The sequence below is a fragment of the Miniopterus natalensis genome, chromosome 1, assembly GCF_054644295.1.
Source record: "Miniopterus natalensis isolate mMinNat1 chromosome 1, mMinNat1.hap1, whole genome shotgun sequence".
Taxonomy (NCBI): domain Eukaryota; kingdom Metazoa; phylum Chordata; class Mammalia; order Chiroptera; family Miniopteridae; genus Miniopterus; species Miniopterus natalensis.
In genome coordinates this window covers 58,256,568-58,272,825 of record NC_142081.1, presented here as the reverse complement: position 1 = coordinate 58,272,825, position 16,258 = coordinate 58,256,568, and the positions used below count along the sequence as shown (strand labels likewise).

Genomic DNA, 16,258 nt, shown 5'->3' with positions numbered 1-16,258 from the left:
CTCCATACCCCCCAGATAAGGAACTGAAGACACAGGGGTTCACGCTGGAGTCCTGCCGTAGCATGATTGCTCTCATGGATGTATCCTTCCTGCCACCCTTCTCAACCCTCCCAGGGGGCCAGGGCAACAATGAGGGGTGCCTAGTCTGGCAGAGGAGCCCAAATTCACACCCAAGGAAAGATTTAAGGACGTCCTGAGTCAGAACCTCCTGGCTATTGGTCTGAAAGAGGCTATTGGAGGAGGTCCAAGTTGGGAAGGCCATTGGTTATGACCAGCTCCTGTTCTTACCTCAGGCTGGGATTCTGCCTGGACCCTGGCCAAGCAAAAGTGGTCCTTAGGAGAGAGGCTCCCCTGGGTCATAGACACTGACTGGGGAGGTATGGAGGGGTGGGTTAAATACCAGGACAGGGCATTAATACAGGACAATGGGTAGGAGGATATCTTGGGCAGAGCCTTCCTGTGGGGCTACCTTCCCTGCAGAGCCCTCTAGAAACCCCCCTCCCAAATCCAGGAGGATTTTGCTATGTGCACCCTGTAGCCCTGACCTTCCTCCAGACAGATGGCTCCGGGAGACTGAACCTGCAAGAGTTCCATCACCTCTGGAAAAAGATTAAAGCCTGGCAGGTGGGGACAGAGAATAAAGTGTGGGAGTGAAAGAGGCTGACTCAGGGGTTTAGTGTATGACGACTGTCCTCAAATTTTCTATTGCCAGAAAATTTTCAAACACTACGACACAGACCAATCTGGCACCATCAACAGCTATGAGATGCGAAATGCAGTCAACGATGCAGGTGCTGGGGGAGAGGGGGTGGCTGGGATGTGGACTGGAGCTGGTAAAAGCAGGAATGGGGAGGGCTAGGCCATTGGGCCCTAGTGGAGAAAGGGAGACAGGGCCTCACATTTTCCTTTCCCAAGAGGCAGGGCAAGTAGAATGCAGGCCTAAGGACTGCAACTCTACTTCCTCAAGTGCTCCCTCCACAGGATTCCACCTCAACAGCCAGCTCTACGACATCATTACCATGCGGTATGCAGACAAATTCATGAACATCAACTTCGACAGTTTCATCTGCTGCTTCGTCAGGCTGGAGGGCATGTTCAGTAAGTGGGGCTACCATTCCGCTCTCCTGTGCCCTTCCTGCCCCCTCTCCCGCACTGGGAGCTGTAGGAATCTAAGCCTGACCGTCCCCCAGTCTACCGTATCCAGGATGAATGGGTTGGCAAAGGGAGGGCTATGGGTGATGCTCTGCCTGGCGGAGCATGGTCCTCTGGCCTGTGTTCCTTCTCCCACACAGGAGCTTTTAATGCATTTGACAAGGACGGAGACGGTATCATCAAACTCAACGTTCTAGAGGTAAAGCCTGTAAGCTTACCCCTGTATCTTAAAATTCAGAGTGGAGTCAATGAGGCAGACTGGACCCACTGTGTGCTCCTCACTTGAAAACGGTGGTGGAAGGATGGGATAGGAGAGGAACAGAAAGAGCAGCACAGTGGGGAATGTGGCTCATGGGGAACGTACACTCCAAAGGGTCCTCATTCTTAAAATAACTTTATGCTGGAAAACGTGTACCTTCCTAGGAGATATGGGGGGAAGGTGCTGCTTCCTAGAAAATTTTCCCAGGGTCTGGCATGCTGGGCCTGGGCGTTTTCCCCTGCCCTGTAAAATCCCTAGGGCTGGGCTGTCTTGTTTGCATTCTGATGTGGGATTTCCTCTTTCAGTGGCTGCAGCTCACCATGTATGCCTGAACCAAGCTGGCCTCAGCCAAGGCCATGCAGGATCATTCAGGACTTCAATTTCACCCAATACAGCTAGAACCACTTACCTCAAAGGTCGCGGTAGCTGCACCCCCAGCAGACCTCCAGGCGCCTCTTCAGTCTTGTTCCTCCCTCTACTTCACTCCCCTCAGCCTCAGTGCATCTGTCCACCTGTCATGCCCAAACTGACCGTTTAGTTAAGGAACTTTTGTCCCTTTGCACATGGAGGCAAGTGTCTGTCTGCCTCAGCTGGTTGTAGCCCAGCTGAGGGATTTGCTTGGAACCTGAGCAGCCTCAGCTCTGAAGCGAATGCTTTCCTTAGTGCGTTCTAGGCTGTTCACAGAAGCTTTAGCCAATGCACTCAGTACTTCCTGTGCTGGAGCCCTCTGTCACCTTTATGTCCTCTCAACCATCGGGCAACAACCAAAGTAGCACTTGGTTCTGTCTCACTATTTCAGGATGGGCCTACTCTGGGGGAAACTAGCTCAGTGAAAGAGAGCTGGATACTTTCAGTTGTCTGGCTCCTAAGTTTGGCTGCATTCTGAAAAAAGTGGATCTAAATAAAGGCATATGTATGACTGGTTCTGTTGTGTTTTGTTTTCTCACATTTAGATTTCAGCCATAGCAGGGCTGGGGAGCTTCCAATATTACACTCACCTATCACGTACAGAGTGCCCTAGTTTCAGAATACAACAATGAAAACACACATACACAAATAAACCCCAAATCCCACTTTAATCATGCCTATTTGTGTTTCCTGAGCATAGAAACCCCTGAGATACTTTCCAAAATATGTAAGGGAAAGCAGGGGAATAGCTCTTAGTATATAGAACAAGAAAAAATGGGTTACCTATAACCGGAGGGTCACTTACCTAACTGTAATACAGGAGAAATGTAGTTTTAAATCTTAGCTCCTCCATTAACTAACTGACCTGTGTATATGACCTTGAACAAATCCTTAAATGTAGCTGTTTGCCAAACGTATCTGGCCCATGGTCTGTGGCTTATCTATAACCACCTTATGTTTTCCACCCAATTTTCTTCTTAGTCTCTGTACCACCATGGAAAAGGAGAGGTTGGCTAGGAATGTGCAGGTAAGGTAACAAAAGTAAACAATTAGTAAAAGTACTTTATTTTCCTCTTGTATTTGCTTTATATCTTGCTTTACAAAGTTATGAAGTTCACAGGTTTATACCAAAATGTAAGACTAAGCTATTTGCTTATAAACATTTTTGCAGTCAAATGTCATCTGATTTCATTCTTCTAATCCATATTCAATATTTTAAAAAATTCAAATATCAGGGGTGCTACAACAGCTCTAGGGCATGTATTTCTCTTAAGCAGAAAAAAGATCTTCAATAGCCTTTCTTCCTTGACTCCCCTCCTCCCCCAATCCAATTAGGCTACTACCTTGAATATAGAGCAAATATGGGAAATTTCAGTGGCCATGTGACCCAGCAGGGCCACATACCTGTGAGTTGGAGGTGAGGTTAGTTAGAACTTATTGTCTGATAACTAGTAGGTTTGTTTTATGTCAGAATTTCACATCCACTTGCATATGGAACTCAGTATAACCCAAATCACCTCCACCACGGCTTCTATTCCTAGTCATTAGAGAGCTTCTTTGCAATCCTGAGGGTACCAATGATTTGGGGCAGGGACGAAATCATTATTTTATCAGTGTGACAGGCATGGCCTTCACAGCAATTCTCAAAGCTCTCCTTTAGGTAACAGGAACAAAAGTTCTAAGTCAGCGTATATTAATTGCAGTTATTTGAAGTCAGCGTACATTAATTGCAATTATTTGAGCAAATCGGGAGGACCATGCTGTTCAAATCTCACATCACAATATACTCTGATCTCCCCTCCAATGAATTCTCTTCCTTAAAACATACCATACCATTCTACTAAGTGTTGTACACCTACTCCCACCAAATCATCCACATACCTAGTCACTAAAGTTGTCCACTGTAAAATCTAACCCCCCAAACCCCTAAAAAACAGAAACAAAAAAACCTTTTTTAGGCAAATAATCACTTAAACAGCAGTGATGTTGCCTGTAACTTATAGGTAGGTCAGGAGCTAAACACTCAACTGCTAACTCTTCTGAGACAGGAAAAACTCCCACCCCACAAAAGCAGGAGTGTGGTAGCAATGATGTTCTCTTAAATTCAAGTAGCATCAGGTCAAAATAATTCTTTCCTCTTACAGTTCTGTTTGTACTGTGTTTAACTGCTGTAAACTGAGTAGAGGAGTATGCCAAAATACACTTTGAACCTGATTTAAAACTTTAGGATAAAACTTGAAGTGACTGATATTATATCAGAACAAACTGCCACTAAAACACTAGCATATGCACACAAAAGGATGTACACCATCCTCGGCTTCTAGCCGTAAGAAGTAGGCACACGTATTAAAAATAACATTCTAAAAAATGGCCTCCAACTCCTTGTAAGAAATGAGTCAGGTTTTTGTCAGGTCATGTAACGGTTTCCTTTCCACATAAAGTACTAAATACCAGAGTTTATGCAAATCCCTGAGCCACAGCTCTTCTCTAAGGGGGGACAGAGGGCTAGAATCAGTCAAGACATCATAGAAGACATAAAAATAGCCAAAACTCTGCATAACTTTCAAGACACTTTAAAGTAATAACACATAACCATACATAAACAGCCAAGATGATTATGGTGCATTTATTTCTAAACAGAGGGCTAGAACAGTGGATTTAGGATAACACACTAACCTGATGTTAGACAAATTTTACACATCCTTGAAACAAAGACATTACTGTCACTGCTTCAAAGAAACTTTTTGTGAAATGAGGAAAAGTATTCCAAGTATATGTGCCCATTGGCATACACATGTACAAGGAACATTCATACACACGAAGGCAGACAGACTGTGCACAATTCCACCAAAGTGAAACCCAAACTGGTTCTTACTAATTCTACCTGCAAAGGTTCCCCACGATTGCCCAACACCTGCCCTACAAAGGCTCCACAACTCTCATCTTTTCAGACATGTCCTCAGGCAGGACAGAAGGACACCTATGCAAAGTGCATGCAAGATTTTCTTAGCACACAGCCAGCCAACTTGGTAATGTGGCTTCACTATAGGCCAGCGAAAATGCCAGGTTTGGCAATAAATCCAAATATACTTTCCTGGGAATTCACCATTCCCAAACCCACAGAACAGCCTGGCTTCTCTGGTCACCTGTCCAGAAAATGGGGGAGAGAGGTGGGAAAAGCTTCATAATGTCATAGAGAAACAGCACAAAGAGTCTTTATGCACTAGAACCCTCTCTGTTCTCTCTCAAGGGTCATGTAAATCTCAATAGTGTGGTCAACAAAAAAGTTTTCCCATTCACAAATAAAGAAGTAAATAGCCTGTGAGGCCATTCATTATCTAGTAGTAGCTCCTATATTAGTTCTTAATGTTTTGGATCTAGTAAGAACCATTAGAGCTTTCCCTGGAAAAAACAACACATACTTCGTCTTGCATACAATTCCAGGGGGTTCACATACCCTTCTGAAACCTATCCGTGACTCCCCAGTGAAGTTCCCCTGCCCTAGAGCCACAGTGAAGAAGGCATGTGAGTAGATGTGTGTGTACTAATAGGAGTGGAGAGAAACCTGGATGCTCTGCAATCCTAGAAAACAGTAGGCACCACACCCCAAAGCTTAGTTATGTGGCACTGGGTTCCTCTCCTTTCTATCTCCCTGAAGAACCTTTCAGAGTTCTGTGAATCCAGAAACAAAAGAATGGAAAGTAACACTCCTACAGTTCTCTTAAGAGTCCAGAGAAAAGCCCAAAACAAAGCGATCTCACTAAGGCTTTGTTAATGTGGCTGCTCTCAATGGACAGGTAGTCTTCACCTTCACCAGATTCCACTCTTCCTTCCAAGCTAGTGGAGAGGTGAAGGCGAGGCAATGGTTTTAGAAATCAATCTCTAAGAAGCCTGCTTGAGGCTCTAAAAACTGAATTCAGATGCTTTATCCTAACTTTCCCATCCTGGTGCTGCAGGTGAGTGGAAAGCAGCTGCAAGCCCAGAGGGAGTGCCTGATGGCTGCCATCAGTCTAAGCACAGCTGAAGAATGGGAGAGACAGGGTTTGAAAATGGAGCAAACTAAAAGGTTTCAATCCCACAGCAGCCTTGAGAGTCAGAAACTGGAAAGGGAGATAAAGGCTGCAAATCCAGTTCGAACAGCCTGACAATCCCTGCAGCAGTGAGTGCCCAGGTCTAACAGCACAATTTCAAGGTGGACACTAGGTCTGTGTGCTGCCTTGAACCAAGCAGCCTAGCAAAACCTGCAGAGAGAGAGGTTCACTAGGTAGTGCTATCTGTAAGGACTTGTCATTATGTGATTTATTGTCTGAGTTCCTAAAATAGTCAGCAGACTGCTAAAAATCTACAGTGTCTTCCCTTAGCATTTAAAGCCAGCTCTGTCCACCTACAAAGCAAGAGAATATTGAAACACACTAAACATAATTGTTAAGAAGAAAACTATTTGCTTCTAATTTACATACCCAGTTATTACAACTAGTAAAATTAAAACTGACCCTAAAAATCTAGTACTTGAACAAACTGGTACTTAAAGCCTGACTACAGGTTTAAACCATCATAAGAATATAAACTAAAAATCACAAACAGAAATCAATAAAAATATGATTAGGGTCAAATCAGGTAATCAATTAAGGTCTGCATCTTTAATAAGCACCTGGAGAACATCAGTGGCATAAATTACTATATGCCATGCTGTCCCAGGAGTATGGTTCCTGAAAATCTGTTTAAATCTGACAAACCTCCAGCAAGACCTTAAAGCGTAACCCATCGTCCCATAGGGCTGCTCAGACTTATGCTAGTGGTAAGCCTGGTTGGTAATCACTTTCCTTCCCTACTTCACAGGGGAAGGGAAGAGGGTGGCCTTTTTAAGGGCCAATGTGAAATTAGTTCAACTAATGACTTCCCAACATGGGAGGCAAAAAACTTCATGAATCAACTTTACTGTCATCCTCAGCATGTCGTTCAATATGTCCAGCAGCATCCTAGGAATAAAGGGAAAAGGGCCCATGAGAGAGAAGCTGGTAGAAGGACAAGAGAAAGTCAAAGCCAGGGAGAGTTTCGTGGGTACATTCTATGATCCATCCATGAAAGGCAGTTAGGACCCAGCACTCTTCACTTGAAACTTCATTAAGCTATCCCTCAAATCTCCGAATAACAACAAAAAGAAAAACCCCTGGACTCTCCCTATTTATTACAATTCTCAACATTCTAACCAGGCAAAAAAGGTTTCCAAACCCTGCCCCCAGAGGTCAACTGACCTCAGGCTGTCCTTGAGTCCCAGTGATGTACCTGTTTGGATCCTTTCCTAGCAGTAAAAAAAGCATCACAGTTCTTCCAGCGACATTTCAGAGTTTGAAAGTTCGGGTTTGTATGGTCAGTCAGCAAATGTTGTTTTAAATGATCTAGAACGCCAAATATTAGAGAGCAACCATGCCACTAGAGAGAAACAGAATGAAAAAGTTAGAAAGGGTACCGGGAACACGCAAGTAGAATACTCCCACTTGTATACCATAAATTCAGTGGAAACAAAAAGTCCCTTATTATTTAATTTTTTCTTGGCTAGCAAAACAAAACTAGAAGCAATCAAATTAATTATCAATATGAAGAATCTTGAAGAAACTGGGAAGTCTTTTAACATTTTGGTATTTTAAGAAGGCAAAGCACTAAGGTAGCCAGTACATTGTTAGATAAGGGAAAAGTTAGTAAATATTTATAGACCAGTAACCATGAAATTACATTTAAATCATACTTATTCTTTATCTTGCCATCATAAAATGAGTTTCTTTGTCCATTTATTTAAAAAGTTAAAGAGCATTCCTATAATACTGAAAGGGCTATTTTTAACAATTCTAAGAACTATTGACTTGTAAACTTAAAAAATAAAAGTGCCTGATTAAAAAGGGGAAAAAAACATGTGTGGAAATATTTGTTGTAGAAAACTGTTGCCACGGAAGCCCGACTTTCCATACAATCTTGATCACGTGAATCACAGTCTTGTGATCATCTACTTTTTTTACTGTTTACTTCCCAATGTGACTCAATTTCACTTGTTAGTCAGAAAGCATAAAGAAATTTTGTCTCCGCTTTTTCCCTATAGGCTTGTTTGTAATAAATCTTATGATTCTAATTCTAACATGTTCATTTCTAAAATGTAATGCAAATTTGAGCATTTCCTCTCTCTCAGTACCATCCCATCGCTCTAGCTGTAAAACCAGACAGTATTTTCCCCATTTCTCTAGATAAATTAACTCTTTTATTTGTATACTCTGCATCCTGTTGTACTAAAAAGCAAACAGTAATGTGTAAAAGGCTGCAAAATAATTAAGCTGTGGATGAGCCTAAAATCAAATTTTAAAATGGAGAGTGTCAGTCAGAAAACTTTTCTTTGGTCACTAATATTAGAACTGATGAAACAAATTAAGGCTTATAAGGAATAAGTGTGAAAATTTTGAGGGTTAATAACCAGCACACCCCCCAAAATAAAAACTATGTAATTTAACCTAGAAAGTGGAGGTTTAAAACTTCGAAATATGCCCTGGCTGGTTTGGCTCAGTGGTTAGAGCATCTGCCCTCGGACTGAAGGGTCCCAGGTTTGATTCCGGCCAAAGGGCACATACCTCGGTTGCAGGCTCAATCCCTGGCCTCAGCCAGGGCCTATGCGGGAGGCAGCCAATTCGTGTGGCTGTCTGTCTCTCCCTCTCTCTCTCCCCCTTTCACTCTCTCTGAAAAGCAATGGAAAAAATATCCTTTGGTGAGGATTAAAAAAAAATTTGTGTTATCCCTAAGGAATGGGTATAGCATGAGCAAGTCATGAAAATAATTCTACTTTTTATTTTACATACTTATGCATTGTTGATTATTTTTATAAGCATGCATTGATTTTATAACAAAATAAAAATCACCCAGGAGATAAACTGAGTGGAGGGTTTTTAAATATACCTCATATCCAATTTTAAAATAGACTTTTCATTAAAGAAATATAAAAAACGCTACACTGATGACAATGAAGGTCTATAAATTAGCCTCCAGTTAAGCAACTCCAAACAGTTTCACTCCTTACCCAACAGCGATAATTCTGCATCAGATTTAGCCTCACGGCCTGAATACTGCCATCATAACAGCCAGTATAAATCTGGAGAAAGAGGTTTATCATATCAGACCAATACACACACACCAAAAAACTACAAAACATCCTGAAAATAAGAGTCAAAAGCTACTTACAGCAACTTAAGAAAACATAAAACTAGCCCCATGGTACTACAACATGAAAGTATCTTCTAGATCTTCTATTCTAGACCCTTTGAAGCTGTGCTCCTTAGAGAGCCACTCTTGGGAACCCGGCTGACAACAAAAATGGCAGGGCTCAGAGGCACCTACCTACACTTTAACTGGCTCTGGCTTCCACTGGGCATTATGTATTAGGCACCTGTATTTCATTGGAACACAGGGTTCTACTGCTCAGAGTCTAAAAACTTGTTCAACCTCATAATTTAAAAATAAAATAAGTCAAGGATTAGCAGGGTTAAGTGAGTTAGCTTCTACTTTTAGGTCTGCTACAACCATGCCACACTGGCCAAACCTCCTGACTCTACTCCAATATTCTGTTCAGATCATAATGTCTCTGGAAAAAGCACCATTCCTTTTTTTTTTTTTTTTACACGTCTTAAATTTATCTTCCACTTAGTGGTGCTATTAAATTTTTACTGTAATTATTTTAGCTATTAATAGAAAATGAAATATTTAACAATATTACTGGGTTACATCTTGATATTATGCCAAGAGACAGAAAGATAACCAATAATGAGGAATATCAGAAACAGATGGCCATTTTTGGAAGTGACAAGCAGTCACTTTATCATCAGTTTGTAGAATTTTTAGTAAATACATTCAAAGGCAAATGTGTGACATGGCAAACAATACTCACCATACTTTTATGGATGGTCATACACATAATCATGTCTTTGTGTCCTCCATAAACTTGCAGTCGATCATGGGACTTAGGTGGAGGAATCAAACAAAAAGAGAATTAAGGTTATTTACACTTTGCATACTCCCTGAAGGCCTTCGGCAGGTTTAAAACTACACCCGAGCCACACCAAACTGAAGTATCAGGAGCATTTTTTTTTAATCCTCACCTGAGAATATGTTGTTGTTTTTTAATTGATTTTTAGAGAGAGGAAGGGAGAAAGATGGAAAGAAGGAAGGAAGGAAGGAAGGAAGGAAGGAAGGAAGGAAGGAAGGAAGGAAGGAAGGAGGGAGGGAGGGAGGGAGGGAGGGAGGGAGGGAGGGAGGGAGGGAGGGAGGGAGGGAGGGAGGGGAGGGGAGGGGAGGGGAGGGGAGGGGAGGGGAGGGGAGGGAGGGAGGGAGGGAGGGAGGGAGGGAGGGAGGGAGGGAGGGAGGGAGGGAGACAGGGAGACGAAGAAACATCAATTGGTTATTTCTCGCACACGCCCCAACCGGGGACTGAACCCACAACTTTCTGGTGCACAGGATGACATTCCAACAACTGGGCCACCGGGCCAGGGTTCAGCAGCATTTTAACAGAAATATAATCTAATGGCAACCTTTCTAACAAGTCCTCCTCCTCAAGGGAGGAGCTGGTAATTGGAAATAATACAACCAATTTTTGTGCAGTTTCAAAGTCTCCAACCTGAAATTGTATATAAGGAGGACCAGATGGGTTTTAAAGATTGCAGTTGCTCTCCAGAAACCATTTAAATTTTGACACCTGTGAGCTGACCACGTATCTCAGAACAGTGTTTCTGAAAGCACCGTCCGCGAATCAGTTGCTTCATAATTACCTAGAGTGCCTGTGAAGAATGCAGATTCCTGGGTCCCAACTCAACCTTACTATATTAAAAATTCAACATCAAACCCAAATAGACAATCTTCCCAAATCATTCAAGCAAAATGCTGGATCTAAATTCTACCTGTAATTCATAGACGCGAACAAATTTATCCAGGCAAGCAGTCACCATCACCTTTCCTAGGATGTTCACTACAGTCACTGCATGATTGTGACCTTTATAGATCCGCACAAGCTCCCCAGTCTGCATCAGGAGAGAGAGAGGAGTCACTACTTTCCAGATATCTTCTTACTTTGAGATTTATAATTCTCTAATTCTAAAAGTCATAATTCTGAGGTTACTTGTACAACCACCTAGCTGTACTAATTTTAACAGCTGAAGTACTCTCACAAGCATTTGCTACCTATACAAAATATAATAAATGTAACCCGATGAAAAGAACTCGGTATCTCAGAAACATAAGGGTCACAGTTCTATCTGTATGTATTTTACAGCTTTCGAAGTATAGTTGGCCCTTGAACAATGCAAGGGTTAGGGGTGCTGACCACATGCAGTTGAAAATCAGCATATAACTCTTGACTCTTCCAAAACTTAAGTGGTCCCTCAGTATCTGTGGAAGAATGGTTCTAGGACCATCCCCGCTACCCCCTATAGATACCCAAATCCCAGGAAGCTCAAGTCCCCTATATAAAATGGCACAGAACAATGCAGTCAGCTCTCCACATCCACCGATTCACAATCACAGATCAAAAACAGTACAGGTGTTTATTGGAGGAAAAAAAATCCACATATATATGGATCTGAGCAGTTCAAACCTGTGTTGTTCAAGGGTCAACTATATTTTCACTTTTATCATTTCACTGGATCTGGATAAGTCCCTGAGGACTTGGATTATCCCCAGGTTTACAGACCAGGAGCTGGGCTTCAAAGAGTTGCCCTTAGGATGTGAGTAGAGTCTCCTGGCTATTTTTATTGGTTCTATTTTAAACTACATATCATATCCACTTTCTTAGTGCCTCAGATGCTCAATTTATTTCAAGTTTAAATGCGGCATTCAAACTAAACCTTACATAAACTTTGAGTCTGCCCCCTATTAAAAATGTTCATGGGTCAGAATTTCTAGGGTGCTCAATATTATCTCAGAGCTTATGCACAGGGATTATTAAGCCTCTGACTGGAAAGGGGACTTAATTTAAATTGTAAGAGATCTGACAAATCCTTCAAGCTTTAACTACCATTCTATTAAAGATTTCTTACACCAACAGGGCTTACATGAATGTTGTGGGCATGGACTGACTGATCACTGGAGCCACTGAACACAAGGTCATTCACCACCTTAAAGAAAAAAATTCAACGAGTTAGATTTGGTACAAGGTTCTGAGTTCCCTCTGTAACTTGCAATGCACATTGGTGAACTCTAATTTTGATGAACATAAACTAGGTATAAAATAAATTTCTCAAATTTTCTGAACTGAAACTTATGTTCTACCACCAGGTACTCTTGATGACTTAACAATGTGTTACTGAGTTTGTTACCTCTGTAGAGTGATTATGAGCTAGCCTAGAAGGGCATTAGAGTATATCTACATTCTATAGTCAAATACACTTTTACTGTTTCTAAGTTAACATTTAAAAAAAATAGTACATCCCTCGGTGACCCAGGCCTGAAGAAAAGGACTGTAACCTCCTTCCTCTTTTCAAGATGACTGTGTTCTAAATAAGGCATTAGACAACACAGTAAATGCCACCCAAACCCCTCTATTTGTGCCAGACAACTAGCTCCTGTTCTATGCGCTGTACTTGCCTTCATGCAAAGGACAGTTTTGCTGTGGCCCTCCAGCGTCCTGAGGAGGAGTCCGTTCCGTGCATCGCGTACACTAATGGTACAGTCATAAGACCCCACAACCAGCAGCTTTCGGGCACCTTCCTGAGCTGTGGCAAGACAGCTAACTGCCCGAGGGCCATGGCATTCAAAGATTTCGAGTCGTTTGTTGTTCTGAAAAATAAGGCACCATTATATGAAGTAAAAGCCACTTAGCTGATAAACCTCAAGATCAACTAACCCAAATCACTACCTTGACACGAACTCTAAATTCTACCACCTGTACTTAACTTCTCATACCCATCCCCCCATCTTTAACTTCCCACCTCTGCCTTTCCCATTCCAACTCCCTCTGCCCCATCTCAGGGGGGCAAACTCTTACCTTATGAACTCATGTCTAACTCCAACCTCCACTGTCCTGATCATAATTAGAACTTGACTCTCTTTTTACGCCCTCCCTCACTCACCTTAAGTTAATGATAATGAATGATCAACCTTTTTTTTCATATTCATATACATTTTCCATGCTACAGCCCCAGGAACTCTTTCACTATTTTTTTCCATCCAAAATGTATGCAACCTATTTGTCAGGGTGTTTCCAAAGTTCTCCATTGAGAACTACTTTCTTAGACAATTTCAGTAAGAGTTCGTCTTTCTCCACCTTTCTGTTACTCTGGTGCTCTTCTGACTTCTGGTTCTATGCCATCTTTCATGCCACCCTCTAGTGCAGCACAGAGGCCTCTGCACCAGTCAGAGTCGCATGGTCACACCCTGAATTCCCAAACTTCCCTTCATCTCAGATTTTAGATGTGCTTCCCTCATCCCCACACCAACCTGTTCATAAAGTCTCCCGCTTCCCAAAACCTCTAAAAATGAACTTTAGGTGCAAGCATGGGGTGAAGCTCCCAGAAACTAAATAAGCACTAAGCAGCAGCTGGGGGCCTACAGAGCCAAGCAATGACTTCAGCCATCCTGAGGTGCTCAGGAGACAGATCAATAGGACCCGGCCCCATGGTGGACGGGCCCTGATAAACTGCCCTGGCTTTCTGTTGAGACCCCAGAAGCACAGCATTCTAGGAGTACAGGCAAATCAGAAAAGGCCCAGCCCTAATAAGGCTTCAAAATTTGGTCTCGAGGTCCATCTTCTCTGGGGTTTTTCAACCATCTAAAGACTATTTAAATTTCCTGTCATCATCTTACCCCTAAAGTCTTGCTCCTAACTGTACCTACCTTTGATAACATCAGGCTCATAAAAGAGAAGATTATTAGGTAATTATCAAATTTTATTCATTAAAATATTTAAAATTTATTCTTCCTTCTTTATTTCTATTGCCCTGACCAAATCTAATCTAGGCTGTTAGCACTTCACATCTGGAATGCAAAATCCTTCACTAATTACCTTCTGTGATCTATTCCTATCAAGTGAACCAAATAACTTAGCACCTAAGTATATGTGCTAGATTCTTAAAGACAGAAACCAAGATATATTTTCTCGCATCTCTTATAAGTAGTTCAATCTAGCAATGTAGGTACTCACTAAATATAAGAATGATACTATAATTGGGTATAACTTAGTAAACATTCTAAGATGTCTAACATGCTGTTAAAAGATGACCAGATGACCTTGAGATACAGGGCTACAACATATTAGTAACCAAACCTAACAATTCCACCTCTTAGATTACATCTCCTACCCATTCTCTTCTCTTCATCCTTAGTGTAACCTTTCATGTCAGCTTCCATTAGAAAGCCTCCTAAATGGCCTCCCTGCCTCTACTATTACCAATATTTTCCAATCCTATCAACTCCAGAGTGACTTTTTCTAAAATACAAATTGGATTACATCTCTCATACATTAAAATCTACAACATGAAGTCCAACTTCATTAGCAAAGCACACAGGGCCATCAAGAACTGGTCCCTACTCATTTCCTAAGCCTCATCCTGGGGCCTAGCACAGAACAGATGCTCAATTAAGGTTTGCTCAACAAATGAATTTATCTTTGAGTTAGGAAAGAATAAGGCCACATGGGCATGAAGACAAGCCTTCAACTTAGCTCACTTTACAGAATAGGCCACCCTCATGAAACCCTAAATCAGTTCCAAACCACATCAATGTCATACTCAATGGAATTTACGCTCATTTTTCAGAGTGTCATTCCTAAAAATGAGATAGACTAGTTTAACCTGTGACTCATTATTTGGCTCCAAATTGCCAGGCTTGGTTTAATTTAGTAGAGTTACATTTTGGTCCTGGCACACTTGGGTCTACACAGGCAGAGTGCAGGATCTTCTTTCACTTACACCCAAAGGGAACAGTTTTTTAGTGGTTAATTGTTGCTTTTTCACATAAGAAAACAGGAAAATGTCTGTCTTCCACTTCTTCCCCCACAATTTTCCCCTTCTTTCCCCACACAATTCACTATTCTCGAGTAGGAACTCAGCCTTCTCTCCCCAACCACTAACCTCTATGTTGAAGGTGACCACAGTGCCATTTGCTAGTCCTGCATAGAGGATTCGCCATCTACTGTGAAGGCAGAGGACCCGGTCTTCCAGCTGTAACTGCTCCACACACTCTCGTGTCTGATAAAAATACACAACACCTAATCAGCAGAGTGTTAAGCAAGCAAAATGTGAAACCAATCCTCCTAACAGCAGAGTATGAAGTGATTTTATGAGGAAGAAAAAGTCGTATCATCTATTTTGTAGAAGGCCATCTTAGACTTTTTTTTCCTTTGAAATATATAGCCAAAGAGTCTCAAGCTGTAGATAATATAAAAAACAAATATAAATTCTATATGTTAACTTGGAGTGCAGAAATTCTTCAAAGAGCACTATGAATTGGGTATTAGCCTCTTAAATTAAGTAGCCAAAGGTAAAGTTAAAGCTGTATTTGGGATCTAAAAGGAAAGTAAAAATTATATTTGTATATATAATTGCATTAATCAAATATGTGCTCTCCTGCAATTCATTTTCTATTTTAATAGCTCCCAAGTGTCTCCTTCAAACCAGTGTGAGGTTAGCCAATCCATGAGTACCCAAGCCTTTAAAATATACAGAGCCCCAAGCTTCACCTCGAGTCCCTAGATTCTAATTCAATAGGCTCTGGAACATGTATTTTTAAAAATTTCCTTAGTAATTCTGATGCATATCCAGGTTAAACAAGGACTGTTTAATCTGACCTTCAAGAAACGATTTCCATAAATTTCCAGAACTGGGTTATATTAGCAAACTTAATTACCTAGAACCTAGAATAGGGCCAGTAACTAGTAAGTGCTCAAGATTTGTTGTTAATGATACCAAGCAACTAAATGCCCAGTGTAATTTTTAAGACAGGTCTGGATAGAGATGTTAAAATTAAGATGGTTGTAAGTGGGTAGGATGTGACAAGCTGTGGGTAGGGTAAAAGCTGTAGGTTGTCAAGGCCGTCTTTCTCTTCTCCCAACTTCTTTCATACCTAAAAGAGTCAGTCTTTACAATTTTTCAATTTCCTCCATAAAATTACAAATATAAATGCCACATATGAAATTGTAAAATAAAAAGAGAGTAAATATGTCCAAATGTTAAGATTCATTGTTGCCTCTGGTTAACCCAAGTGAGATCTTTTTGTAATTTTATAGAGGAAACTGAGCACCATACATACAATGATAAAAAAGTGTTACTGGCACATGCAACAATATATATGAACTTCAGATATTATGGTGAGCTAAAGCTAGGCATGAAAGGATCCATGCAGTATTGTTTATTTAGATGAAATTCAAGCACAGGCAAACTCTCTAATGATAGAAGCAAAAGAGAAAGTGGGAAGAATGAA

At 41.4% G+C, this 16,258-nt stretch overlaps 2 protein-coding genes across 10 annotated transcripts in view; one reads left to right on the top strand and one right to left on the bottom strand.

Moving 5' to 3' along the window:
• CAPN3 (calpain 3) overlaps positions 1-1,743 on the top strand; it is a 47,796-nt gene extending 46,053 nt beyond the window's left edge. For all 6 annotated transcript variants that reach the window (XM_016212298.2, XM_087822012.1, XM_016212297.2 and 3 more), the window contains 6 exons: positions 16-80; positions 556-624; positions 713-791; positions 982-1,098; positions 1,293-1,351; positions 1,717-1,743. In XM_016212298.2, coding sequence (XP_016067784.2) covers positions 16-80; positions 556-624; positions 713-791; positions 982-1,098; positions 1,293-1,351; positions 1,717-1,743 — 416 coding nt within the window. The remainder of the gene's footprint in view (positions 1-15; positions 81-555; positions 625-712; positions 792-981; positions 1,099-1,292; positions 1,352-1,716) is intronic.
• A 1,120-nt stretch (positions 1,744-2,863) lies between these two features.
• Positions 2,864-16,258, bottom strand: part of ZNF106 (zinc finger protein 106) — a 51,627-nt gene continuing 38,232 nt past the window's right edge. For all 4 annotated transcript variants that reach the window (XM_016212343.2, XM_016212344.2, XM_016212345.2 and 1 more), the window contains 8 exons: positions 14,911-15,027; positions 12,428-12,619; positions 11,896-11,958; positions 10,747-10,866; positions 9,741-9,812; positions 8,877-8,948; positions 7,106-7,252; positions 2,864-6,798 (listed from right to left, as the gene is read on the bottom strand). In XM_016212343.2, coding sequence (XP_016067829.2) covers positions 6,742-6,798; positions 7,106-7,252; positions 8,877-8,948; positions 9,741-9,812; positions 10,747-10,866; positions 11,896-11,958; positions 12,428-12,619; positions 14,911-15,027 — 840 coding nt within the window. In that variant the 3' untranslated portion in view covers positions 2,864-6,741. The remainder of the gene's footprint in view (positions 6,799-7,105; positions 7,253-8,876; positions 8,949-9,740; positions 9,813-10,746; positions 10,867-11,895; positions 11,959-12,427; positions 12,620-14,910; positions 15,028-16,258) is intronic.